We start from the raw sequence: 26532 nt of genomic DNA on the forward strand, positions 1-26532 counted from the left end.
GTAAACTCATACATTGTTTGCCTTCTATAACACTGATGGAGAGATATGCAAAGCTGTCCCCCCCGCCATTAATACATACTCTGGGTTAATAAGTAAAAAGTGATTTTATTAACTATAAAAAGTAGGATTTAAGTGGTTCCAAGTAATAACAGACAGAACAAAGTAAATTACCAAACAAAATAAAATAAAACATGGAAGTCTATGCCTAATTCAGTAAGAAAGTGATTACAGATGAAATCTCACCCTCGGAGATGTTCTAGTAAGCTTCTTTTACAGACTAGTCTCCTTCTAGTTTGGGTCCAGCAATCACTCACACCCCCGTGGTTATTGTTCTTTGTTCCAGTTTTTCAGGTATCGTTTGGGGGTGGAGACGCTATCTTTTAAGCCAGCTCAATACAAAATGGAGGAGTTTCCAGAGGCTTAAATAGACTTCCTCTTGCTGCAGGACAGTGACTCTGCGTCTGCAGAGCTGGCGAAAAAATCACGTGTGCAACATTCTGGAAGTATCACTGAGACTTAGGCCCATCTCTGCCACTCTAGTCCTGCGCCAGTCACCCAAAGGGCAGCACGAGCCCCAGGAGAGATGAGGAGTCATCGGCCGGAGAAGTCTTGGGAAGGTTCCAAAGTGAGGTTTGTTTTTAAAGCAGAGACTTTGGGGAAGGAGATAAGGAAACAGCACTGACAAATTTTCCATTTTATTTAAAAAAAAATTCTAGCAGCAAAACCAGTAACAATTTGAAAACAAAGAGAGACCATGACACAGAAAGAGAGAGGGTTGGGTTTTGTGGGATTCCACTTCATTCACTCAAGTTCCTTGTAGCGGGCAAACATGACTCTCCTGACAGCATCCCGGTATGTTTCATTGGACTGCCTTTTGCTGGGCTTCCCTTGGGTTCCTAAGCCAGCTCCCTTCTTCTGACCTTCTGCCTGAAAACAACACAGACAGCTTGTTTTCACAATTCTTTGTGTTCTCCTCATCAGCACAGGCTGCCAGGGAGATTGTGTTGGCTTTATTTGACAGCTGTACTAATGACTTGGAAAAGGGTCATGGTACACTAACATGCCCAGAGAATACAGAATTGAGAGGAGTTGCTGATGCTGCCGTGGACAAAGAAAGCCAGACAGCAAACAATCTAGGAAGACAGACTCCAAAGCATGGGCAGTCAGTGGGGAGGGAACAATCCAGGAAGCAGCGATGCTCAGAGCACCAGGATGGGTGGGAGCGGACAAGAGGCAGTGGCAGCATGTAATACAGCCAGTAATGGAGGCAATCAGAACCAATTTGATTTGAGGAGGACACTGAGCAAAGGAAAAGAGGCTGAATCTCAGATCTCACAATCTTTCTCATTAGCCTGTCTGAACATCACAACTCTCAGTTGCTCTCCCATCACATGGGATTCTCACAGGCTCTCCTAGCTTGCTCTGAATTCTGACCTTGTGAACGATCAGTATCGTAGAGCCAGTGATTGTATTATGCAATACTGCCTGCCTAGAGCGACCCAACTAAATATTTCCCACAGCGTGGGAGTTGTGTTTACTTTTCAATGCTAGTTATTTGGATGCTGAGGGTCTGATCAATTCAACCAAGGGATCCAAGTCTCCAGAGGCTGAATGAAGCACAAGGCCCTGTATTAACACGAAATGGGAGGAGAGGACCTTCCACCTTTGTGGCTTCTCCTTGAGAGCTTGACAGGATTGTCATGAGCTGAGGAATCTTGTTTGCAGGTCAGCCTCCCAGGGCTCATCTGAGCTGGCTTTTCTACAGTGCCAGGGGGCAGCTGCAGGGGTCTCCCAGCCAGGTCAGAGTGAGCACCTGGGGACATTTTCTGACCATGTTTGAACTGGAGAGGGAATGGTGTGTTTGCTGCCTGGGACAATGAGCGTTCAAGCACATGCGTTACATTCCAAGCCTCAAATGATCTGCTTTGAATTATACACTGGATCAGAACATGCAAAATTCACAATGCATGCTATGTTGGGGAGTTAAATATATCCTCCATTCAGGGGACAGAAAAAATACCATGTGACATACGTAACCAATACCACACATATTTCACATATAGCAGCCAGCTAGTCACGTGCTAGTCTCATAAGGCAAAACATTTCAAAGAAATCCCCACATTATTTCAAACAAATGCCATTTGAGACTGCTTGAACTGCAAGGGGTAAAATGCAATGACTACATTGTTCATTATGGCAAACTCCCTTCACTGTACTTGTCAAGCACCACTGGCACGTGATTGGGCTCAATGCAAGTGAACCGGAGTGAAATTTCAGTGCCTGTGCTATACAGGAGGTCAGACCAAAGGATGTAATGGTCTCATCTGGCTTTGAACGGTACAAATCTACGAATAGGGGCTATTTCCCTCTTTCAGAAGCTGTGCACGATTCTGATCTCACCAGGCGGATCCCTACCCCCACATTTCTTTCAGATGGGAATGGGAAATGCTACCAAATTCAGGATTGTACTATCTGATTTTAAAAGGAAAGGAAGGTGTTTCACCTCTACTGGCGATGTCATGCCCTGCTGCTGGCGTCCCAGTCCTGAGCCTTCCTTCCAGCCCATAGCCTGCAACATGCGGCTTCCTTTGTTATTACTATCGATTCTTGCTTTACTCACAGGGTTATGCTCACTACAAAAAGAAAACAACTATAAGTATCCATACACATCGCTTTATTCTATTTTCCAACATGGTACCATGGATTTCAACACAGAATTGATTGCACCTTGGATAACATCAAGGGCTTTTTGCAAAGATGCTCCCATATTGCGTGCATGAAACATGCTGTTTGAGGCTTATTTTGGGTTCACTATGGTGCATTATGCATGCATAATTCAGGCACATTTTGGAAAATGTAGCTCCTGAAGTCCAGCTTCAAGGTGATCTGCAGGGGAGTGGGAGGGGAAATGGGTGCATATCCTTAACAATATATTGTTTAAGATACCCAAAGAAGGCCTGAAAAGTTTTACGTACACATGCGTATACATACAGGGTTTGGTTTTTATATATAAACTTTGGAAATATCAGGAATGGGAAGTCTGGCCCCTCCTTTCTTACTGGAGCTTTTCTTCTGAACACTGAGCTGGGAGGAATTGGGATCACACTCTCAGATTTGAGCTGAAGGGGTAAAGGTGTCCAATTTTTAACAAGGAGAGTTTTTCTTTCAACTGTTCTCACTGATCATTAGCAAGAACAAATAGCTTTCAACAGTCTGAACAACTATCACTTCCCCTTTCAGTCAGGTTCCACTTTTTAGGTATCTATGCTTTCACGCACACAGTAAATTCTCCAGTCATCTAATCTTTTCCAGGAAGAACGGAGAAGACAAAGACCTGACTTTCTGATCCACAAAACACACAGGGAAAAGCCTCCTTCCAAACCTTCACATGTCAAAAAGAAACAGGGAGCACAAACCCATTTCTCCTCTTTGAAGGTCACTTTTAAGCCAGCCTAGCAAACCCAAGGGTTTTATTCTGCCTAGGGTGCCTTGGCACCTGCAGACACACCATGGCGCTGTGCCCCAAGCACAGGCAGTGCTCTCTTTGTTCAGCCACTCTGACCGAGAAGGAAAAATGCCAAGTGTGTCTGTCTCAGCCGGAACAGATGAAAACATGGCCCTGCTCCTCCTCCTCCAGCCTGTTCTGCTCCCTTCTCTCTCTCTGTCATACCAAACTACAGACAGGAGGACAAGGAGAGAACCAGTTGGAACAACATCCCCCGAGGAGCCTGGGAAGGGACACTCACCTGTCCCAGATACCTGGCTCCCAATTTCCTAGGAACAGGGTAGCCAGGCTCCTCTCTTCACCAGCAAGGATCTGGTCCCAGCTTTAAATCCCCCCTCCCCTGCCAGCACATGTTGCTCATTTCAAAGGGCCCCACTGTACAATTGGCATCGAGGCCACTGAAAGGCCAGAAAATTCATGAAAGGCTAAAACTCCACGTTGCTTTACACAGAGAATGCAGCCAGCTGTCCAACCCTTCCCCCCCTCCTCCGGCTGCCCTGCTGGCCTCATCTCCTCCAACTACACACAACGTGACAGTCTGGTGCACCCAGCTGCTGACAGCACCAGCAGCTCTGAGGAGTCCCGGATGCCCTGAAGGAGGCGGAAGAGCAGCTGGTACCTCTCAAAGTCCCAGGCCTCCTTCAGTCGTTTTCTCTCTGGTGAGTCCAGGCGCTGGAATCTCTCTCTCCGGTCATTTCCCTTGTCTTTAATCTTCCCCTTTACAGTGAGCAGAAGAGAGTTAGCATTAGTAGAGAAGCTATGACTGAGTCGCTGCCCTGCCTGCAGCTCCATGGGGAGGAGAAGTCTAGGTAATTGACATGCTCCCCATCACCGTAAGACCCAATTGCCTCCAAGTATTTGTAAAGCCACAAAAGAGTCATCTTCTCCGCCCTCCTTCCCTTCCAGCCTGCAGGGAGATGCCTGGTTAGTGATCAGGGCGATATGTTTGGGGAGTGAGGGAGACTGCAGAACACAGCTTTTCCTCAATAAGTCATTGCCCTTCGTTCTGAGGGCAGCCAGCCCCCAGCGCCGCTTTTGTGGCATGAGTTCCACAGTCTGGGTCTGGTCCTGTGGAAATTCGGTTTCCCACACTCACAAACATCCCTCTGTCGGGGAGGGAAAAAGGCTCTCAGGTAGCTGGGACCAACCCCAGGGAAGATTTTGTTTATTAGACAAGAGAGCTGGATTCTGGGGAGCAGGCACAAAGGGGGACCTGGTACACACTCACCAGTGGGTTAGAGTAGCACACTGCATGTGGCCCAACAAAGCTAATAGATGGGACTGTCCTTCTGGGATTCCCAGGGATCAGCTGGAACTGCCGCTCAGTGCACAGAGAACGATCAACATGCGGCACCTGGGGCCAGAATGCTGCCGGCAGCTCCTTCGCTAGCCCTTCCCTCAGTTCAACCTCCAGTCTGGCGCTTGGGGACTTGGGCCTCCTGCGCTAAACCACTCGGCAATCTGGGCACAATTTCAGAGCTGGGGGCCTGCTCAGAAGGGCCCCTCACTCAGCTGCAGAGATGCATGGGCAGAGATACTATGGGGCAGGGTGCAAGTCTAAGACCAGAAACCGGGTAGAATTAGTGGGGGAAGCAAAAGTGGATGGGAATCTGGGAGGCAGTGACCATGAGTTGGTTGAGTTCAGGATCCTGACGCAGGGAAGAAAGGTAAGCAGCAGGATACGAACCCTGGACTTCAGGAAAGCAGACTTCGACTCCCTCAGGGAACGGATGGCCAGGATCCCCTGGGGGACTAACTTGAAGGGGAAAGGAGTCCAGGAGAGCTGGCTGTATTTCAAGGAATCCCTGTTGAGGTTACAGGGACAAACCATCCCGATGAGTCGAAAGAATAGTAAATATGGCAGGCGACCAGCTTGGCTTAATAGTGAAATCCTAGCGGATCTTAAACATAAAAAAGAGGCTTACAAGAAGTGGAAGGTTGGACATATGACCAGGGAAGAGTATAAAAATATTGCTCGGGCATGTAGGAATGATATCAGGAGGGCCAAATCGCACCTAGAGCTGCAGCTAGCAAGAGATGTCAAGAGTAACAAGAAGGGTTTCTTCAGGTATGTTGGCAACAAGAAGAAAGCCAAGGAAAGTGTGGGCCCCTTACTGAATGAGGGAGGCAACCTAGTGACAGAGGATGTGGAAAAAGCTAATGTACTCAATGCTTTTTTTGCCTCTGTTTTCACTAACAAGGTCAGCTCCCAGACTGCTGCGCTGGGCATCGCAAAATGGGGAAGAGATGGCCAGCCCTCTGTGGAGATAGAGGTGGTTAGGGACTATTTAGAAAAGCTGGACGTGCACAAGTCCATGGGGCCGGACGAGTTGCATCCGAGAGTGCTGAAGGAATTGGCGGCTGTGATTGCAGAGCCATTGGCCATTATCTTTGAAAACTCGTGGCGAACGGGGGAAGTCCCGGATGACTGGAAAAAGGCTAATGTAGTGCCAATCTTTAAAAAAGGGAAGAAGGAGGATCCTGGGAACTATAGGCCAGTCAGCCTCACCTCAGTCCCTGGAAAAATCATGGAGCAGGTCCTCAAAGAATCAATCCTGAAGCACTTGCATGAGAGGAAAGTGATCAGGAACAGTCAGCATGGATTCACCAAGGGAAGGTCATGCCTGACTAATCTAATCGCCTTTTATGATGAGATTACTGGTTCTGTGGATGAAGGGAAAGCAGTGGATGTATTGTTTCTTGACTTTAGCAAAGCTTTTGACACGGTCTCCCACAGTATTCTTGTCAGCAAGTTAAGGAAGTATGGGCTGGAAGAATGCACTATAAGGTGGGTAGAAAGCTGGCTAGATTGTCGGGCTCAACGGGTAGTTATCAATGGCTCCATGTCTAGTTGGCAGCCGGTATCAAGTGGAATGCCCCAAGGGTCGGTCCTGGGGCCGGTTTTGTTCAATATCTTCATAAATGATCTGGAAGATGGTGTGGATTGCACTCTCAGCAAATTTGCGGATGATCCTAAACTGGGAGGAGTGGTAGATACGCTGGAGGGGAGGGATAGGATACAGAAGGACCTAGACAAATTGGAGGATTGGGCCAAAAGAAATCTGATGAGGTTCAATAAGGATAAGTGCAGGGTCCTGCACTTAGGACGGAAGAACCCAATGCACAGCTACAGACTAGGGACCGAATGGCTAGGCAGCAGTTCTGCGGAAAAGGACCTGGGGTGACAGTGGACGAGAAGCTGGATATGAGTCAGCAGTGTGCCCTTGTTGCCAAGAAGGCCAATGGCATTTTGGGATGTATAAGTAGGGGCATAGCGAGCAGATCGAGGGACGTGATCGTTCCCCTCTATTCGACATTGGTGAGGCCTCATCTGGAGTACTGTGTCCAGTTTTGGGCCCCACACTTCAAGAAGGATGTGGATAAATTGGAGAGAGTCCAGCGAAGGGCAACAAAAATGATTAGGGGTCTGGAACACATGAGTTATGAAGAGAGGCTGAGGGAGCTGGGATTGTTTAGCCTGCAGAAGAGAAGAATGAGGGGGGATTTGATAGCTGCTTTCAACTACCTGAAAGGGGGTTCCAAAGAGGATGGCTCTAGACTGTTCTCAATGGTAGCAGATGACAGAACGAGGAGTAATGGTCTCAAGCTGCAGTGGGGGAGGTTTAGATTGGATATTAGGAAAAACTTTTTCACTAAGAGGGTGGTGAAACACTGGAATGCGTTACCTAGGGAGGTGGTAAAATCTCCTTCCTTAGAGGTTTTTAAGGTCAGGCTTGACAAAGCCCTGGCTGGGATGATTTAACTGGGAATTGGTCCTGCTTCGAGCAGGGGGTTGGACTAGATGACCTTCTGGGGTCCCTTCCAACCCTTATATTCTATGATTCTATGAGTATGGGCGATGGGCTGTATCGATCAATAATGCTGAGAAGGGGGCCCAGGACTGGAATAACGGGGCTGCGGGTCAGGACTGAGCTGCACTGGCAGAGCTCTGCATGCTCCTCTCAATCCAGACTGCTGGGTGACAGAGCTCTGCCATGGTTAAATCTTCTGGCCTGCCTTGCTGCACCTCCCTGGCTGCCACCTTACTGTGGCCAGCTCTTCTCGCTCTCTCTCAGCCTGCACGAATAGCCTCTGCACGGCCCGACTGTCCTGCGAGAGAATCAACAGCTGCTGCTCGTGAGTACAGATCACAGCTGGTCCTATGGCCTGGAATATTTGTCCTCTCAGCCGCCCCACCATCAGACCAGGCTAACCATGACATGTTCTAGCCATGTGGCTGGGTTGGTGGAGAGCCTCTCAGACTGGCATCCTTACGCACATGGAGCTTGGCTGGAAGCACTGATATATCATCAGCTGGGCAATGCAACCAAGGAATTGAGTCCAAGCCCCCTGGGATTAAACAGGCCTGCAAGCTTGGCCCATTGTCAGTCACCTGCACTGATACCCTGTGTACAGCTGGGCTCTACCAGCCTGGTTTGCATCCAAATCACATCTGTGGGCAGTCTGGAATGTGGGGCAGGGGAGCCGGGATGGACTAGAGCTCTCTGGCAGGTTTGCAGCTGGACTCCAGCAGGGCCTAAGCAACCTCTGACATCACCATTAAACTATTCTAGAGGCACGTCTAGGGCTCCTGTCCTAACAGTGCAAAGGTGGAGCTGCAGCCCTGCAAATCCATGTCCCAAGGTTGATGGGGGCTCTGGAAACTGTCACATGCTTTGAACGGAGTAACTAACCAGCTGGGGTAGAACAGAAGAGGCTGGAGTTGCCCACCACCTTGATCTCATCTCCTGACTCCAGGGGCAGGCATTTCTCACTCCAGTTTATCCTGGGAGTAACCCCATTCTAATGATTGAGATCAACGTAAGAGATCCCTGAGATAGAAGAGATATATTGGATCCAGCCCATTCCCTTTCCTGAGCAAGGCAGAGAGCCAAGCTAGCAGACACAGCCACTTACTGTCTGATACTCTAAGCCAGCAGCTGAAGAGCTGCTTTCTTGGCCTACTGACTGACTGCTGGATAAATAGAAGGCTTTTATAGCCCTGTGTCTGGCACCATTCCACGGGGCCTCCCTCACCATGTCACAACATTGCTCCCAGCAAGTCCAGCATCCAGCCCACTTGGGATCAGACCGGAGCTTAAGCTGTGGCTGACACTGGATGGGGAGGGAGGAATATGGACATCAGCCACCCCTCCAGCATTGCAGACACCAAACTCCTGCTGCTCCCCATGCTCCATAGGGTGTGTGCTGGCCCCTGCTTCACAGACTGGAATGCTCCAGCTCACATGAGCACAGGGGCAGCCTGCAGGGAGCCCTGTAAGGCACACAGTGCTGGTGAAACAAGAACCACTTTACATCCAGGTGGGCTGATGGAAATCAAAGCAATGAAATCAGTGATTTCAAGCCTTGATGTAACCCATCAATTTTAATCATGTTTTGCATCTGTACTTCAGTTATTGCCCTAAAGAGAGGCTGATTCTCATTGGTCGGAAACCACTAAAACATGTTGATTTGCAGATAAACAGCTTTTTCACTAAATGTGATACTACTTTTCGCTAACCAGGAAGATACCCAATATTTACATGCCTTTATTTAAGCCACTCGACAGCTGCACTAATTTTGCATACAAGTTAGGGTACCCTGAACATCCCACCAGCTCCAGTTGGAACCTCCTCTTTTTGCAAGGACAGCACCACACCAAGGCCATGCCCAGAGCCATTTGAGAGGAACAGCAGACTCAGGCTGTCGTCTGGCCGACATACTCATCTCTAAGGTCATACCTTTGTACCAAGGGCCACAGCATAAGACTCCCCAGACTGCACATGGTTTGCAGGCTGAACTCTGAATGCTTACAACGTGTGCATGGTGGGGACGAGTGAACACTGGGGGTTGGCTGTGGGTTAGCGCAGGATCCTGCTTCGGCAGGGTGACAGATGTAGAGTGCTGAGCTAAAGCCTCCCCACCTCCACACGCACACACCTCTCGCTCTCTCCTCTCCAGATATGCCAGCTCTTGCTCGGATCGTTTGATCTTCCTGTGAATCTCCAGGTTTTGCTGGAAGGAGGAAAGCAGAAGTCTCTGTCAGTGGAGAAAGCAAACAGCTGGAATCATGGATTGAATCTAGATGATTTGATCTTTGATTTTGTGCCCAAACAAACTTAACCTGTGACCTCCTGCCTGAACTGCATATATTAGGCCATAACCTCCCACGCCGCTCAGCATTGCTGCTTTCATTTAATATCCATGCACTGGTTTCTGCCCTTGGACAGTCAGATGTCTTTCCTTTCTCTTCCCAGCAAAGCTGTAGAGCATAGAATCACCGTCAATGCTTCATAGCCTTTTGTGTTAAGAGAGCATGTGAATCTGTACTTACTGAAGTGAGCTGGCTGAAGCTGTGCAGAACGCAGGCAGGTACTGTCCTCGCTTCTGTCTCTGCAACTCTGCCTGCATCCCCCTCTGTGGCCCACCCCACACCCTGAACTGTGTCGCTGTGTGTAGAAAATAGTGTCTAAAGATTCAGGTAGTAAGTGCTAGTTTGTATGGAGCACTCTCAGAAGTACCCAGCCAGGAATCCACATCACCCAACAGCAGGCTCCCTTCATCCACCCCATCAGAGAACTAGCTGGTAGCACATCCCAGGACAGGTATGCTCAGCCTTATCCCTTTAGCGCCCCATCTTGCTGAGGCAGGTTAGCCAATAACCACCCTACAGCACTGATGACTTTCTATACCTCATCTTCACACTATGTCCCAGGTGTAAAGGCACACAGCTCTCCTTAGGAACCCATGGGAGAGAATGCTCCTGTTAGCCTGCTGGGTTCTGCAGCCCATAATACCTCACTTCAGCTAGTTACAGAGCATCCATACATGTTGTCCACACACAAAGGCTCTGAACAGAGAGGCATTGCGGGCTACTGAGACAGCATCCGATCAGTTCCACCCACCCAACTCCTTCCCCTTCCCTCACAAATCACAGGCTAAGTCAATTGCAGCCCCGAAGAGTGGGACTAGCTGGGGCCCCCATAGGCCCTCCAGTACCTTGTGCAAGTTGGAGAGTTGCTGATGCTTGATCAGCACTTCCTTATTGGGGAACTGCCTCCTGCACAGTAAACAGGCCAGCTTATTCCAGTCGGTCAGCTTGTCCTCATCAAAGTCAGGCTTCCTGGGCTGCTCCTCCCGCTGCCTTGGCAGATGGGGAGGCTGTGGCGGCTGCGATTGCACCTCCTCTTCCTCCTCCTCCTCGTTGTCGCTGTCTCCTCCATACTCACCCAGGAGCCCTATCAGAGGGTTCACCACCTTGGGCTGCAGACAGAGCAGCAGAGGATAATGCCACTTTGCAACCCCAAGTCTGTTCCGCCCTGCCAGGCCCTGCTGCCTCATGTGATATCCCCACCTCAGTCTCTGCCTGAGGAGAAGGGGGTGGCATTTCAGCAGCATGGGCACCACATTGAAGGAAGCTAGCAGCTAAGTAGTCAAATGTCCCCTGTATTCCCAAGATGGGGTGCCTGGCCATTAGCCACCCAGCCATATATTTAAGCACAGGGGATTGCCTCTCCAAGTCAGGAGGAACTAGGGATGGGGTGTGCAGCAGGATGGCTCTTTCCTGTATGCCAGTTGCAGTGTCACTCTCCCTGGATTTCCCAAGACCTTAAAAAGAGGGAAGGGTGGGTGAGATTCCTGAGTGTTGGCTACAGACCTCTCTGGTCCACGAATCTTGAGCAAAACAAGTTCTGAGTTAAACAAAACCAAAAAAAACCCTCTGCAGTTCTCTGAACGTTCCTTTCTCTGGCTGATGAGCACCAGAAGCAGGAGTCATCCTAAAGCCAGGGTGTAAATCAAGGGGGAGCTAAAGAGATGCCAGGTGCAGAGACAGCAGCCTCCAACCCCACTCCATCAGAAGTCTGCATAAAGCTAAGCAAACAGCATGGGGAGGTGGGGAGCGGAGGAGAAGAAGGGGGCCAAGGCTTTGGGGTCTTTGTGCAAATGGAGGGACCCCCGGCTGCATTCCTCTGCACTCCATACCCTGAAGCAACAGGGTTTGTGCTAGGAAAGCTCAATAGAGGATCAGGTCAAGATTCTATCTAGTTTAATTTTTCACCACTAACAAGCCAAACAGCAACACACGCTACGGAGTGTCTTACCGGGGCTGAGCTCTCTTCCTTCTTCGCTATGGGAGGCAATGGTTTTTTAAAGATGTCTTCCGCAGGGGGCTTCTCCTCTACAAATTCATTCTGAAACATCCAAGATCGGGAGTTAAACCAACAGTGTCCCGGAGAGCAAAGTGAGAGTCTCCAAAGAGCGGCTGGGAACTCACTTAGCGAGCATCCCTGACAGTCAGTCAGTGGAAGGACGGAAGGGTTTAATGTTGCAGACACACCTTCTCTGGGCTCAGCAGAGGCTGTGTGTCCCCCAGAGGTAATGTCCTTGGAGTCTGACACAGCAGCAGCAGTTCTCCATGAAACCCCTCCCTCCCCACCAGTTTGTTGAGCACTTTCTGCTGGATCAGTCCATTGCAATAGTGACAGCAGCTGCATGTCCCTGCTACAGGCAGGCTGGGGTCTGGGAGCATGACAAGAGTAGGATTACCCATTCAGACACCTTCAGTCCCAGAGGACTATGCAACCTGCTGTACTGAACTCGAAGTGAGGGAAGATGCTGAGCGCCCACTGTGCTCGTCAGCAACAGAGCTGCGTAATCTGCCTTCAGAGTGTTCCCTGTTCAGGGAGCAGCTCTCTCCCACAGGTGCTCTACAGCACGGTAAGGACAGGAGAGGAGGAGAGCGGTTTCTGGCTGCACTCATGTCAAAACCCCCATGCCCATCTTTCCCCTTCTTGCTGGCATTTTGTTACAGTAGCTCCCAGAGATCACAGTCAGGATCAAACCCCGTGTGCTCAGTGCTGTGCCAAACACGGCCTGCCTACGTATGTTTCTATGAGGTGGATCACGGCTGCCAGCTGGTTCCATATTGCAGCTCCCCTCTGGGCACAGAGGTTAACAACTGTTCATATTGCAATAGCACTTGGGGGCCACAGTCCAGATTCGGGGCCCCACTGTTCTAGGTGCTGTACAGAACAGTAAAAAAGGTTGCCTGCCCCTGTCAAGGTTCCTTCCCCACTCTGAACTTTAGGGTACAGATTTGGGGACCTGCATGAAAACCTCCTAAGCTTACTTTTACCAGCTTAGGTTAAAACTTCCCCAAGGTACAAACTATTTTACCCTTTGCCCTTTGACTTTCACTGCCACCACCAAACGTCTAACACCGGTAGTATTATTATTAGGAACGAGTTCATTTGGAAACGTCTTTCCCCCCAAAACTTACCCCCTTTTTTCTGGGGAAGTTTTAACCTAAGCTGGTAAAAGTAAGGTTAGGAGGTTTTCATGCAGGTCCCCACATCTGTACCCTAAAGTTCAGAGTGGGGAAGGAACCTTGACATGGTGGCAGAGCGGTGGGATTAACTTGAAATCGTTTTGAGATCAATTTGAGATTTTCTGAACCAGAAGCACAGATTTTAAAAGGGAATTTTTTTTTCCTTTGGGCTGCTGGAAAGCAGGTTTCCAACTGAAAGCAGTTAGAGTTTTTTTCTCTGCTTTGGGGCCAGAACAGAGACAAAAGGGAATTGTCTTTTGTGAGCTGGAGTTTTCTCTACCTAAAGGCAGGGTAGTTAACCTCCTGCAGGGAAATTCACCAGTCTTCACAGACCTGAAGAAGATTTTTTTTTTTACCTAAGAGCAACCAGAGGGGTTTTCTGCCTATTTGCCTGGAGACAAAGGTGTTAGGGTTTGTTTTGTTTGGTTTTTTTTGGTTGTTGCTGTTGGTTTGGGTTTTTTTAGGATTTTTCCGTAGGCTGACAATCACTATCAGAGAATATAGGTATCATATTACAGCACAGCAAAATTTGTTTTCTTTCCAACTCTCGGGTATAAAGTTAGTTAAAAACAGAGAGGTTAGGATGACAGACTCCACAGTTCAACAAAAGCTGGAATTAGCCAGATTTGAGGCTGAGGAAAAACAAAAGGAACATGAAAGACAGGCAGAACTCAGACAGAACAGGAATGGAGTCTTAGAACTTAGTAAGTAATCTAGCTAGATATGCGTTAGATTCTGTTTGTTTAAATGGCTGAGAAAATAAGCTGTGCTGAATGGAATGGATATTCCTGCCTTTGTGTCTTTTTGTAACTTAAGGTTTTGCCTAGAGGGAGTCTCTATGTTTTGAATCTAATTACCCTGTAAGGTATTTACCACCCTGATTTTACAGAAGTGATTCTTTTTACTTTTTCTTCTATTAAAATTCTTCTTTTAAGAAACTGAATGCTTTTTCATTGTTCTTAAGATCCAAGGGTTTGGGTCTGTGGTCACCTATGCAAATTGGTGAGGATTTTTATCAAACCTTCCCCAGGAAGGGGGGTGCAAGGTTTTGGTGAGGATTTTGGGGGGAAAGACGTTTCCAAATGTGCTCTTTCCTAATAAAATAAAACCAGTTAGACGTTTGGTGGTGGCAGCGAAAGTTCAAGGGCAAAAGATAAAATAGTTTGAACCTTGGGGAAGTTTTAATCTAAGCTGGTAAAAGTAAGCTTAGGAGGTTTTCATGCAGGTCCCCACATCTGTACCCTAGAGTTCAGAGTGGGGAAGGAACCCTGACAGCCCCAAACAGCTTACGATCTAAGCTCTGCCTGAACCGGCTGAAGAGTTTGTCCCCTCCTCCCTCCAGCCCAGGACTGCTGCCGGGCTCTCCTGTCCATTTGTGGTTTGGGGATATGGGCTGGTTGCTCAGGGCATGCAATTGGGCGGGACACAGAGATACATTTGCTGGCATGTTGTCTTTATGTACCATGGGGGTTTTGGTGGCAGTTCTGTTACGATGCCCAGGTGCCTTTGGCATTAGGGGCCTATGGGTTACAAAAGATTCCTAGACTCCAGGGCCTGCAGGGACCATTGTGCTCATCTAGTCTGACCTCCTGGAGAACACAGGCCGGAGAACGCCCCACAATCGTTCTTGGAGCAGAGCTTTTAGAGAAACAACCAGTCTTGAGTTAAAAATGGTCAGGGATGGAGAATCCACCACGGCCCTGGGTAAACTGTCCCAATGGCAAATGACTCTCCCTGTTAAAACACGTACGCCTTATTTCCAGTCTGAATTTGTCTAGCTTCAACTTCCCACCCTATAGCTGCGATCTAGCCATAAAGAACGGGAGGGTGGTCGTGACTCTCAGGTGGAGAATCCACACTCTGCAGTGACTCTTCTGCTCTTTCACTGCCCCTGCTCTCCCTCCTAGACCTTCAGGAGAGCCCCTCTTAGCTCCTTCTTCACAGCTCAGCTGCCGGGCCTTAGACACTGGACCATTCTGATCACAGAGACGATTTACCTTCGCTGAAGTACTTCTGCCTCTCTCCTTTCTGTCCCTGCTAGATGTCTCCTTCCTTTCGCTTGTCCTTTCATGGCTCCCATGCCTCCTTCCCCGGCCGTTCGTAGGGGATGACACTGCTTCTTGGCCCACTGTGACTTGTTTCTGAAATGGAGTGTGTGCAAGAAAGTTAGCGAAAAGCAAATGCCTGGATCCCAGCATTAGACTGATGAGATGGAGACAGCAAAGGAAAGAGATTGCAAGGGCAAAGGAACCGAAGGAGAATGAGACAGTGGGAGTGGTACTGTGGACTTGGCTGGAACGGGGGTGGGGAGTCTATGGCACAGTAACCCTGACCACAGCCACAGGATGCTGATGGCTACTGTCCGTGGGGAAACAGCCCTCCATGGGGTTGAGAAGACCTGCTCTGGATAGCGCTTTCCCAGCAGGGCTGTAGCTAGCACTCTAGGCTCTATGGACACAACAATGGCTCAGCCGTACAGCCAGAAGACGGAGCGAGCGAGAAGACCAGAGATAAAGCTTGGTTTTCACTGTCCATCACATAATGGTGGCAGTCATGTGCTTTCAGTCTCTGGTGAGGTCCAGCAAGGGCACTCTGCCCATGGAATGTCTGATGAACAAAGCAGGGACACAGACCTCTGAGGTGGGACTCTAGGGGACAGGGAAGAGCATAGGCTGGAGTGAAGCACCCTTTAGAGCAGTGATACTCCGACTGAGGCTCAGGAGTCGCAAGTGGCTCTTTAACATGTCTCCTGCGATTCTTTGCAGCACGTGATATTAAAACACTGTGTGATTTCATTATTAACCAGTCTAAGTTATTAACCAATCAGGATGCTTTTACTATGTTATTAACCAATTGTAGTTAATAAAATAATACTTGGTCAGTCATTTTGCTGCAAGAATTAGACAGATTAGAAAGATTGGATTAAAAACTAAATATTTTCCCTGTCATACTGTTTAAGTATGACTATATAATACTATAGTAAATGAAACAATGAATTCACATGACTGTGGTCCTTTTGGGTAATGTCGATCACTAATTCGGCTCCTGAACCCCTGAGGTCTGAGTATCGCTGCTTTAGTGAGTTAACTGAACCAACGTGAATCCAATCAGTTCCAAATCTCTCCTCCCACCAAGTCAGTGCTGTGGACTCTCCTGGGAAGGCAGAGCTTCTTGAACTTTCAGGGGCACTAAGCAGGGGACAGGACATGGAAATAAAGCCCAATCTGTATTCCCATATCCCAGACCTCCTTCAACTGCACCATCTGACTCCACAGGGGAAAGCGGCACCAACGCTGTGAAATGTGCTTCTTAGAGGAGAGTTCACACAACCTGCTATAAAACCAGCTAGGTGTATACTCCCCTGCCCACCCACTCACCTGTGTCTTGGGGTCGTAGTATAACCCAGCTATAGGGTCATAGTAGTTCCCAGTGTCAGGATCATAGATGAAAGTGGACACATCTGACGGAGCTAAATGGGAAGAGAGAAGAGCCAACATCAGATTCGCCCTAGGAGAAACTTTTACAAAAATACAGGTGTGTGCAAATATTGAGCTGGTGGAAGGACGGCCAGCCCCGGAGATGGAAGCCCCCTCTCCACAGAGCACATACCGTGCAAGCTTCCCCACACTGCTCTGCCAATATCTTTCACTCCTCTAAGGCCGAGAAGATGAATTCGTTTTCATGACCCATCCAGCTCCGACTTTGGTGGTGCCAGTTAATGCAATGCAGGCACATGCCCACTGGCACCTGGACTGAGACCACCAGCTGATTTCATTTAAAGGGACACAGACAAGTTGAAATCTGGTCAGTTTCAAAAGAATGACTTAAAAGTGGTTTGAGAACCTGTCCTTGCCCCTACTTGACAGGTGTGTGCCTCTACAACGAAAGCCGCTCAGAAACAGGAGGGGAAACACTGATCCTACGGGCCGCCCATGAAACGGGCTGCACACAAAGTGCTGTCAAAGGTCTCAGGCAGGCACATCAAGGAACATGAAGAATTTTTTTTCTCTCTAATCACCATCAGTAACAGTGATCTGAGATGTCACAAGTAAGGACAGTCAATGCCACACAGAAGTGCAATTTTTTACATGCTATTTGTACAACCCTCCCATACAATTCCTGTAACTAAAAGAGATCAGGGGGAAATATTTCTCTATTTTTTACACTGGATGATTGACTGTGTACAGTCAGTTTTGCTACTTTCCTTGTACAATCAGTTGGTTTCCCCCATCTGTGTGGGTCTTTTACACACCGCAAGGGGGAGAGAAAAACCATAACAAAACAGGACAATGTGATTGTAAACCCAACAAAACTGGTAGGGGAACTGAGAGGCGAGAGTAGGACCAGAGCCTACTTTCAGCTCTTAAAAAGTTGATTGATTTCAAGTTGACAGTGCTCCTTTAAGCACCTATAAAGAAGAAGAGAATCCACTGTAAAAGCAAGGTAGAGCTTAGCCTTACACTGCGCTCGGCTGTGTCTCTGCGATTCGGCACCTCTCCTGTCCCTCATGCCCCTTTTGCCCTGGAACAAGAGAGCTGTTTAGACACAGGTCACAAAAGGAGACTATCTGGCAAGCACTCCTCTCTCACATGGGCTCCAAGAATGCAGGGTGACATGCCTTCAGCCACTTCAAATGGAGGAAGAGCCGGCATCGCTTTTCCTCTAATAAGGGGACAGATGTACTCTCCCAAGGCCTGATCCAAAGCCCACTGAAGTCAAGAGAAAGACCCATTTACTTCGGTAGGTTTTGAAAAGGCCCCCAGTTCAACATACACAGTGATCTCCAACCTGTGCTGTACACAGAGAACATTCCACATCCCATCTTCCCCATGCCATACAGAAGAGATCCTGCCCCCACCTTGGATTGTCTGTAGCTGTTTTTTTAAAAGGCTCTTACGGGTAAGTACTTTTCTGAAGTTATGGCAGATAATGAGACAAGTATTGATTAATAGACATAAGCCAAGAGAGACTGATTAACTCTGTGAAGGCATTTCAGAGTACAGGCAACAACAAGTTCAGCAAACTTTGTCCTTGGACAGGAAATTGGCTAAGCAGAACAATACAAAAGCTACTAGTCTACAGTTGTGTGAACTGTAGACTAGTAAAGAAGATAGTTGCATTAGTTAGACTAGATGATCACAACGGTTCCTTCCAGTCATGGACTCTACAAGGAAAGAGTTAACATGATTACAATCCTTCTGGGAGGTGGTTTCTCGCAGGATGCTCAGTTCACCTTACACAGGAGGTACTTTGAAATAAACCCCCAAACCACTTACATTTATAGCACATTTGCTTACAGCTTACAAATCACTTTATACATCTCTGATGATCCAACACACCTGTTTGCACCAATCCATTAGCTTACTGTTCTGTACCTGTCCTTATGTCACTTCTGGACACTACATTTGAAACCAGTTGCCTGTGAAGGTACTTGTCCTCCAACGTAGAATGAATGTATTTTGTCTTTGACAGGCTTTTTCTTTGCTAATGTCAAAAGCTACGTTTAGCTTTGCGGAGTATTGTAGGATATATATATCTATCTATCTTGACAAGAGTGAGCCAAGTGGACAGAATTGTGGTAAAGCCATAATATAATATGGTATGCCCTATGCTCAATAAGTGTGAACTGGCTAATACAAGCCAGACTATTTGATCCCTTCAAGTGTCTTCCCTGAACCCTCTACCCTAGGTACTGAAGGTCTGACCACGGTGTTATAGACTGAACGGTGCATGTTGCAATGCCTAGGAGTTTGGAGCAGAGCAGAGCAAAATGTAAGTTTCACCCTTGGCTTAGTGTTCTGCCTTCAACCCGGGGAGTTTTTGGCCATTCAAAGGAAGCAGTCTGGCAAAGGAAAGCCCAGTCCCCCTGCTGGGCACCAGCAGCCCAATCTACCCTTCAGCGTGAGTGCCATCATAGCCAACGGCACAGATGACGACAACCACAACTAGCCCCTTTTGCCAGCTACAGGTAAGTCACTCCAAGATGCAGCATTGGTGCAGACCTACCGGGTTGTAGTAGAGTTTGTTGGCCTGCTCCCCGTAGTCATTTCTAGTGAGAGAGAAACAGAATTTTCTAATTAAACCTAGGTTAGCTTCATTTTAACCTCAGCATCTTTGAGAAGACCAGCAGGGCCACAAAGAGAAGAGGAAAGTCCTCTCAACCCACATGCCAGAGGTCATATTATAGCCACCATAGATCTGCGGGGCCGCTCCTCTGTCAGATGTGAGGGGTCATTCCAACTCCAGGAAAGTTGTTGACTCAGCAAAGTCTCTGGGTACAAGCAATGTATTGAACTGGATAACCTTGCCCCCGATGCGCTCGGAAATGCCAAAGCCCCATCTCCTAACCCCCAGGAAATGGGAATTGGTCAGTGGACACCAACTTTAAAGGCCACTTGACTAGGACAGTGGTTCTCAACCAGGGGTATGCCTTCACATAGGTCTTCCAGGGGTTACATCAACTCATCTAGATATTTGCCCAGTTTTCAACAGGCTACAGAAAAAGCACTAGCGAAGTACAAACTAAAATTTCATCCAAATGACTTATTTATGCTGCTCTATATACTATACACTGAAATGTAAATACAATATTTATACTCCAATTGATTAATTTTATTTGCATATGATAAAAATGAGAAAGTAAGCAATTTTTCAGCAATAGCGTGCTATCACACGTTTTGATGCCTGATTTTGTAAGCAAGTATTTTTAAGTGAGGTGAAACTTGGGGTCTGAAAGACAATCCAGCCTCCTGAAAGGGGAACAGTAGTCTGGAAAGGCTGAGAACCACTGGACTAGGACTCTTGCCATTTGTTTTTCAGACACCCAAGTCACCTTGTCAAACTTGGATGACTAAAGTTCCCCTCTTAAACTTCTGGGAAGGTACCTAATTACCTATCCAGGCACCTGTGAGCTATTTGGGTGCTTAAGCTTTAGGCATTCAAGTATGATAACGTGGCCTCAACTGGAAAGACTAAGGCACCACAGCCCGTCGTACACTGGATAGCGTTGCCTCTCATCTTCTCTCACCTTCTCTTTCCTGTGGCTAGGTTCACAATTACGGTGTGCCCATCAATGCAGATTGGGGGATCCAGGTTTTGCAGAACCTTCACCAACTGCACCGCTTCCTGGGGAAAGAAGAGACAAGCTTGCATTCTTCAGAAGGAAACAGAAGCCCACTTCCAAAATCCAGCCATAACGGAATGAACTCTGAGGTTGTTCGGGGTGAGATGTTTGAGGCTGAACCCTGGTGAGAATACAAGTCACCCACCACACAGTGTAACAGGTTCCAGAGCTGACTGGATATAAACAAGGTCTTATAGTTTGATTACTGAATTCAGTAAATCCATATCCACTAGGGTCTCTGAGCTGCTAGGGAGAGTTTTGCTGGGCTGGAGGACACGACCCAGACCCTCCAGGGAGGGAGCCCTCTGAAGGATGGTTTGAGCTGTGCAGGTAGCAGCAGGTTGGAGTACCGCCCTGGGACAATAAACATTACAAGAGCTCCGTCTCTTTTAAACATGTTTCAAAGACTCTTCGGATGTGAGAAAGGGGGAAGTGCATATTTGGGCTCCCTGCCCATCCTTCGGCCCCTTCACCAGCCAGGGAGTGACCTTGCCTGGATCTTGCTTTCCCTGAGGGCTGCTGTTGCCACTAGCCTCTGTGCAAGGCAAGGCCAATAAGGAGGGAGTATTGAAATGGTTCAGCCTGATACAAAGGCAGATCCCTGCAGCTGGTTGGTATGTGAAAGTTTGCATCTCCTAGAGCAGAGGTGGGAAAACTACGGCCCGTGGGAGCATCCTGCCCTTGAGCTCCCAGCTGGGGAGGCTAGCCCCCAGCCCCTCCCCCGCAGCCTCAGCTTGCCATGCGGCCAGGGCTCTGGGTGGTGCAGCTGTGAGCTCCTGCCGGGCAGCATGGTGGCGTGGCTGCCAGTCCTGGTGCTCTGAGCAGCATGGTAAGGGGACGGGGGGTTGGATGAGGGGCAGGCGGTCCCAGGGCCAGTCAGGGAACAGGGGATGGTTGGATAAGCGTGGGAGTCCCGGAGGGCCTGTCAGGGGGCAGGAGTGTGGATGGGGTTGGGACAGTCAGGGGACAGGGAGCAGGGCGGGTTGGATAGGGGGTGGGATCCCAGGGGGCAGTCAGGGGACAAGGAGCAAGGGGGGTTGGATGGGTCAGGAGTTCTGAGGGGGGAATTCAGGGAGCGGGAAGTGGGAGGGGGCCAGACTGTTTGGGGAGGCACAGCCTTCCCTCCATACAGTCTCAGAACCCCGATGTGACCCTCAGGCCAAAAAGTTTGCCCACCCCTCTCCTAGAGCAACTGATGCAAGAAATTCACGCAGCTTAACGGTATCTATGATGGACTAAAGCTCAGACGGTTTGTACTGGAGAGCAAAAGGAAAGATGAAGAGTCGTCAGCCATTCCCCACACCTAGGACTAGGGACTCGGCTAGACAGACCAAAGCGGAACTAGGGAAGGCTGAAACTGGCCTGAGACTGTTGCTTCTACTAGCAAGACAAGCCTTTCCAAGGTAACTGTAGCATGAACCTGGATGTCTATGATAGGACTATGTTTTCTCTTGCTCTTTCTCTGCACAGACCTTGGGGAAGGGTCAGGGCCACTTACAGCATGCGAGTCCAGTTCCACAAAGCCATAGTTGTCACTTCTCTGGCTAGCCCTTTTCTTAATGATGCTCACGCTGGAGGTGGAGAGACGAACAAATGGTGCCAGCAGCCCCACGATCACTTCCGGAGGGGTGAAGCGAGGAATACGCTTCAGCATAATTGCTGCAGCAGCCCAGGCAGGGGGAGGGAGAGAAGAGAAGACAAAGAACATTGCATGAAGCCAGCCTCTTACCACCACAGTGACAGCAAAATGAAAATAAACTTGTCTGAATGACTCTGATACAGCTGCTTACACAGACAGGCTGCTCACTTCCTCCCCCAGGTATAGCTTTACGTGGACGAAGACCCAGTCTCCTCTCATTGTCTGTGCCCCTGCTATCTCCGGGCCCTGTAGAAATCTGGGTCTGCCCCTCCTGATTTTGGAATCACGCACAAATGCAATCACTGCTGAATTCATGCCAGTGAGCCCCTGGCAAAGACAGACAAGAAGCAGCCAGGGCAGAAGGAGTTGAGGTCTGAGCTGGTCACTGGACCCCCTAGAGGAGACCTGAGCCAGGCTATGATTAGCAGGAAGCCTCCCTATTTGAGGACACAGAAGGGTCCCTGGGAGGGAAAGGAGGGTGGGTGCAGAAGGGGAAGAGCAGAAAGCAAGGCAGGCCCTGACCTGCTAGGCTTTTCCCAGGCCCTGTGAGCAATGAACCATCCCAGCTGGCTGCCTCCAATCTCCCACCTCCTCCCTGAGCAAACCGGGCTTCCAGGGCAATTGGACTCGCTCTCTGTGCTCCTCAGAGCAGAGGGGGAGAGAGGAACAGGGCGCCAGAGCCACTCCAGCAGCACAGACCTCCTTGGGGCAGCAGATCTGGAGCACAGCACAGAGGCGGGGCTGAGACCATGAAATTAATGGTACGGGGGTAGGGGCAGCTTGCCCTGAATTAATTTCATCGAGGACAGTGTGGCCAGGGACCACTCTCTTTCCCCAAATCCTCTCTGAGAAACCCAAGCAGGGCCTCCCTCCCCAAATCCACCAGTACCTGAGCAAGCCAGGCAGAGACACCCCACTCCCCATCAACTACCCCACCCTGCAACAGATCATGAAGCTTACTGAATTCACACTGAGGAAGCATCCCTCAGACAGGTGGCATAGGGAAAAGCCATTGCACTCTGTCAGTGACGGCCCAACCCCCAGCCAAACCCGGGTGCTCTGCACTTTGGCCCTTTGTCTGAAAGCCTGAGACTCAACTTACTTTTACTCTCGCCCTCCTGAGGTGCGGTCTGCTCAGCTTCCCTCCTGGCAGCAGGCTCCTGGCTCTCCTTCCAGGGAGGGTACCTTTTCTCCTGCGAAGGCCATCGCTCTCTGCCTTCGTCTCTCTTCCGAGGCTCGGGTTCCTGGGGCTGGCTCTGCTGCGGAGGAGCCGCATGCTGGGGTGGCTGTTTCTGAGGCTTCGGGTGTCCTGATAGTTCTTGCTCAGGTTTTTCAAGCTTGGTTTCCGTTACTGGAGAAAAGAAATGGAATGAACCCATTTTCAGTGTCCCCCCCGGCACACACTACAAACCTTGTATTTTCTCCCAACCACCGGCAGTGGGCTGGCAAACTGACTCTGCTGTCCTTTGATTAGCCACGTTTCTGAACACTTAGCAGGAACACGAAAGCTTCCTAGACTTCAACAGACAAGACATTAAAGCTCACATCATCACATCCCTGCTCCAAGAAGGAGCTCATAATTTGGCCTCCCTTTTGCCTAGGTCTACTTTCAGGTTCAGCTGTTATCTGAAAAATGGAATCCCACATGGGTTTGGAGGCTACCTCCCGGATCCGGCACAGGATCACGCCCACCCCTTACATTAATCACCCGAGACTTTTATCTACACTTTTATCACCCGAGACTATTCTTGAACACCTGTAGCCAGGAAGTGTTAGTGATTGGCCACTGATTCTCCAACCTCAGTGTTCTAGAACAGCTGCGCGATCATGGACTTGTGTAACTACAGCACTGACGGGCAATGTAACGAGATTAATTATGAATTTGATAAGTTGCCTATCCATTCCAGGTGAGGAATAACCCCCCCTTCCAAAAACTCTTCTTTTGATTTGACTTTTAACATTTCTTGTACTAATTAATATTTCAGTCTTGCCTCCCCTCCCCTATAGGCTGGATCATGTCCCCTCCTGCTGCCACCCCCACCTCCATCCTAGCAGCTACTCATGCTGCCTAGACAGGAGCAAAGGAGACACGTCAGGCCCTGGCCATATTCACTGCTAACACCTGTACTGCTTACTTGATAAGATCATGGTCTCACACCTTCCTCCCCTCTCACAATGTATTTCGTTCACATGTGTCACAGGGACAAGTGCACCCAAGATATACATTAAATGAGCCAGGGATGTCAAGATTACCCAGACTAGCCAGTCAGCCAGTCTGAATGCCGTGTAAACCATATCAGGGTGGTGCGAGGCCTGTGGAATTCTCTATCTCCTGAATTTGGGCTGATCATGTTACAAGTTGCAGAATCAAGTCCACAGTGGACAGGGATGAACTGTCTGGTTCCCTGGTTACAGAGTAGTGTCTGGAGAGTATGATCTTCAGTACCTGGATTTAGGCCAGTGTCACTCCCTGAGGTATTGGAGGGATTGGAGATACTGAGTACATAACTGTACTTTGGATCCATGTCCTTCCAGGCCAGAGAAGGGTTGATGGAGATTGCTTACATCTCCTCCTTTGGAAGGCTAGGGTCTTAGCTTCAATAAAGGAAGATCTTGTGCTACCAGCCATCCCGCAAAAGAGACACATGGTGGTAACAACCCAGCCAACTACCAAATCTCCTGCTCTTGGCGAACATTAATGGGAAGGCTGTGGAAGACAACTCTCAGAGTGCATGGTCACCTCACATCTCTGACTTATGTCAGTCTGGGGCCAGTCCTGCGTGCAACACCAACTGCTGTACAGACAGATCTGTCCGCTGTCTTCAACACTGGGGATTGTGAGGAGTGGCTGACTTGCCAGCAAACCCAGGCAGGAAGCAAGGGGCTTGCCAGTCAGGTGTTTTGTCCCTCTCTCTTGGAGACCCTCTCTGGTTTCTGCTGTGCACGGTTCCACAGAGCTCTGTCTCATTCAGGGTGTACAAGGGGCTCTTAGCAAGGCCAAGCAACAAACACGGAGGATCAGCTCCTCACAAATCAACAGAACTGAAGACAGCGGATGTGGGCTAGCTGGCTGAAGCTCAGTCCAGACAAACCTGAAGTGAGGCTGACAGTGGGGAAAGCAACCATTCCATGTGATGGAAACATCTGCCTCCTTACTGAAGATGGATCCTCTGTGACTGTTGCTTGAGGTTAAAATCAGGGCTATGGGTGGACCCCCAGCTGCTGCTATATCATTTAGCGTCAGTGACAAGGAAGGTTTTTATCAAGCCATGTCTAACCAAGAAGTTGCAAAGGTTTTTTTCAGATGTGGCTCTTGCTCTCATAATCAATGCTTTCGTCATCTCAATATCAAACTACTGTAATACACTCTTAATGGGGCTGAACCTTAACCTGAAAATTCAAACTAATGCAGAAAGTGGCAGCTTGCTTTGTAAGAGGAATCTCTCATGACACTAGTGCTCTGTGGTTTGCACTGGCTGGCTACTGATTTCTGAGTGGCGTTTAGGGTGTTTTGAGCTATAAATTCCTACATGGTTTGGGATCCCAACACTTGAGAGATCACCTCTTTATTTATGCCTCACTGCCTCAGCTGAGGTTGGCAGAGGTGCTAGAGTTGGCGTTCCCTAGGTTTAACTTTAGGGCCCATTCAATAGCATTACTGCCGCATATTAGACTTGCTGGATGCATCCCCTGGGGCTGCTAAGCTCTGAGAGCCCTCCAGACTGCACCAAACATTGTTACAAGTGTGCTGTGCAAATCCAAGCACCTCAGTCCTTCTACTAAACCCCAGACTTCTCTTAGAGGGGAACTCGGAGGAGGCAGGGGGTGAGGTAGGATGGGAAGTGAGAATGAGCAGAGAACCCCAATTTTCATGATAAATAACCTCTTTCTATTCCAAGGCAGCCTCTGCATATGCCCACTGGTGGGAGTCTAGTGAGAAATACATATCCCAGGAAGATGGGCTGAGGACTTTTACCTAAATGAGGGGGAAGGAGAGCCCTCGGATGTTGAAGGACTCAGGCTCCCACCCCTGGCCATGCAGAGGACAGCCAGCATGCAGAGGGAAGGTCCCTGTACTTGCAGTAGGCCATGGAAAGGTAGAAACAGAGGTGGCTGCTCCACAGATTCAGTGCCAAGAGAGGGTCCTTGTGTGACCCCAATGGGCACCGCAGTCCAGAACATTCCCAAAGCTGTGCAGCATCTAGGGAACATCCAAAGAGGGAGGCTACCCTGTCACCGGGGACACTGATCTGTCAGATGGCTATAACCACATATGCAGCACAAATACTGATACAGTTACACACAGGCTTATTTTAAGTTAACACAACTCCTTATGATACAAACGTATACAGTACAGGTGAGAGAACATTTATTCATTCATATCAACACTGCAGCATGTAGCTGGGTTCAGAATGCTGCCTACATACCAAGGTTTTGTGCATGATTTGCACAAGAAATTACAGAGATTAAATGTCCAACTGCAGTAACTGCATGTGTAAATTATGCACGAGCATTTTCCCATGCATTTCTACAGATGGAGCCCACAGACACCTTTCCCTCTCTGAAAGAGCATATCCACAACCCCAGACTGTGTGATGGTGATTCTCTTACTGAAGTCCTGCTCGTCGTGCACATCCTCTCCCTCCAAACCACTTTTGGGCTCTGTCCCTGGTCTGCTCCCTACAAGAAAAAGGCATAGCAGGAACTATTTCAAGGCCATCAGCCACAAAACATGCAGGAATTCACCCAACAGCTGCTTAGAGAAGGGAAGGGGTTCTCAACTTTTTTCTTTCTGAGCTCCCAGCCCCCCCCCCCCCCCCCCAATGCTATAAACATTCCATGGCCCACCTATGCCACAAAACTAGTTTTCTGCATATAAAAGCCAGGACCAGCATTAGGGGGTAGCAAGCAGCGCAATTGTCTGGGGACCCATACCA

The 26532-nt window shown here is 48.9% G+C and overlaps 1 protein-coding gene across 2 annotated transcripts in view; it reads right to left on the reverse strand.

Annotated features, from left to right (window-relative positions):
* Window positions 1–679: 679 nt before the first annotated feature.
* Window positions 680–26532, reverse strand: part of RBM6 (RNA binding motif protein 6) — a 146542-nt gene continuing 120689 nt past the window's right edge. The window contains exons 9-22 of one of the 2 annotated variants that reach the window (XM_048856495.2): window positions 26207–26275; window positions 22698–22946; window positions 21455–21615; window positions 19861–19958; window positions 18840–18882; window positions 17294–17354; window positions 16211–16302; window positions 14831–14974; window positions 11608–11697; window positions 10505–10768; window positions 9446–9520; window positions 4125–4222; window positions 2504–2633; window positions 680–927 (exon numbers count right to left, since the gene is read on the reverse strand). In XM_048856495.2, coding sequence (XP_048712452.2) covers window positions 802–927; window positions 2504–2633; window positions 4125–4222; window positions 9446–9520; window positions 10505–10768; window positions 11608–11697; window positions 14831–14974; window positions 16211–16302; window positions 17294–17354; window positions 18840–18882; window positions 19861–19958; window positions 21455–21615; window positions 22698–22946; window positions 26207–26275 — 1700 coding nt within the window. In that variant the 3' untranslated portion in view covers window positions 680–801. The remainder of the gene's footprint in view (window positions 928–2503; window positions 2634–4124; window positions 4223–9445; window positions 9521–10504; window positions 10769–11607; window positions 11698–14830; window positions 14975–16210; window positions 16303–17293; window positions 17355–18839; window positions 18883–19860; window positions 19959–21454; window positions 21616–22697; window positions 22947–26206; window positions 26276–26532) is intronic. The other variant, XM_075130641.1, reaches the window with a different exon arrangement.

This window comes from Caretta caretta, chromosome 7, assembly GCF_965140235.1.
Source record: "Caretta caretta isolate rCarCar2 chromosome 7, rCarCar1.hap1, whole genome shotgun sequence".
NCBI lineage: Eukaryota > Metazoa > Chordata > Testudines > Cheloniidae > Caretta > Caretta caretta.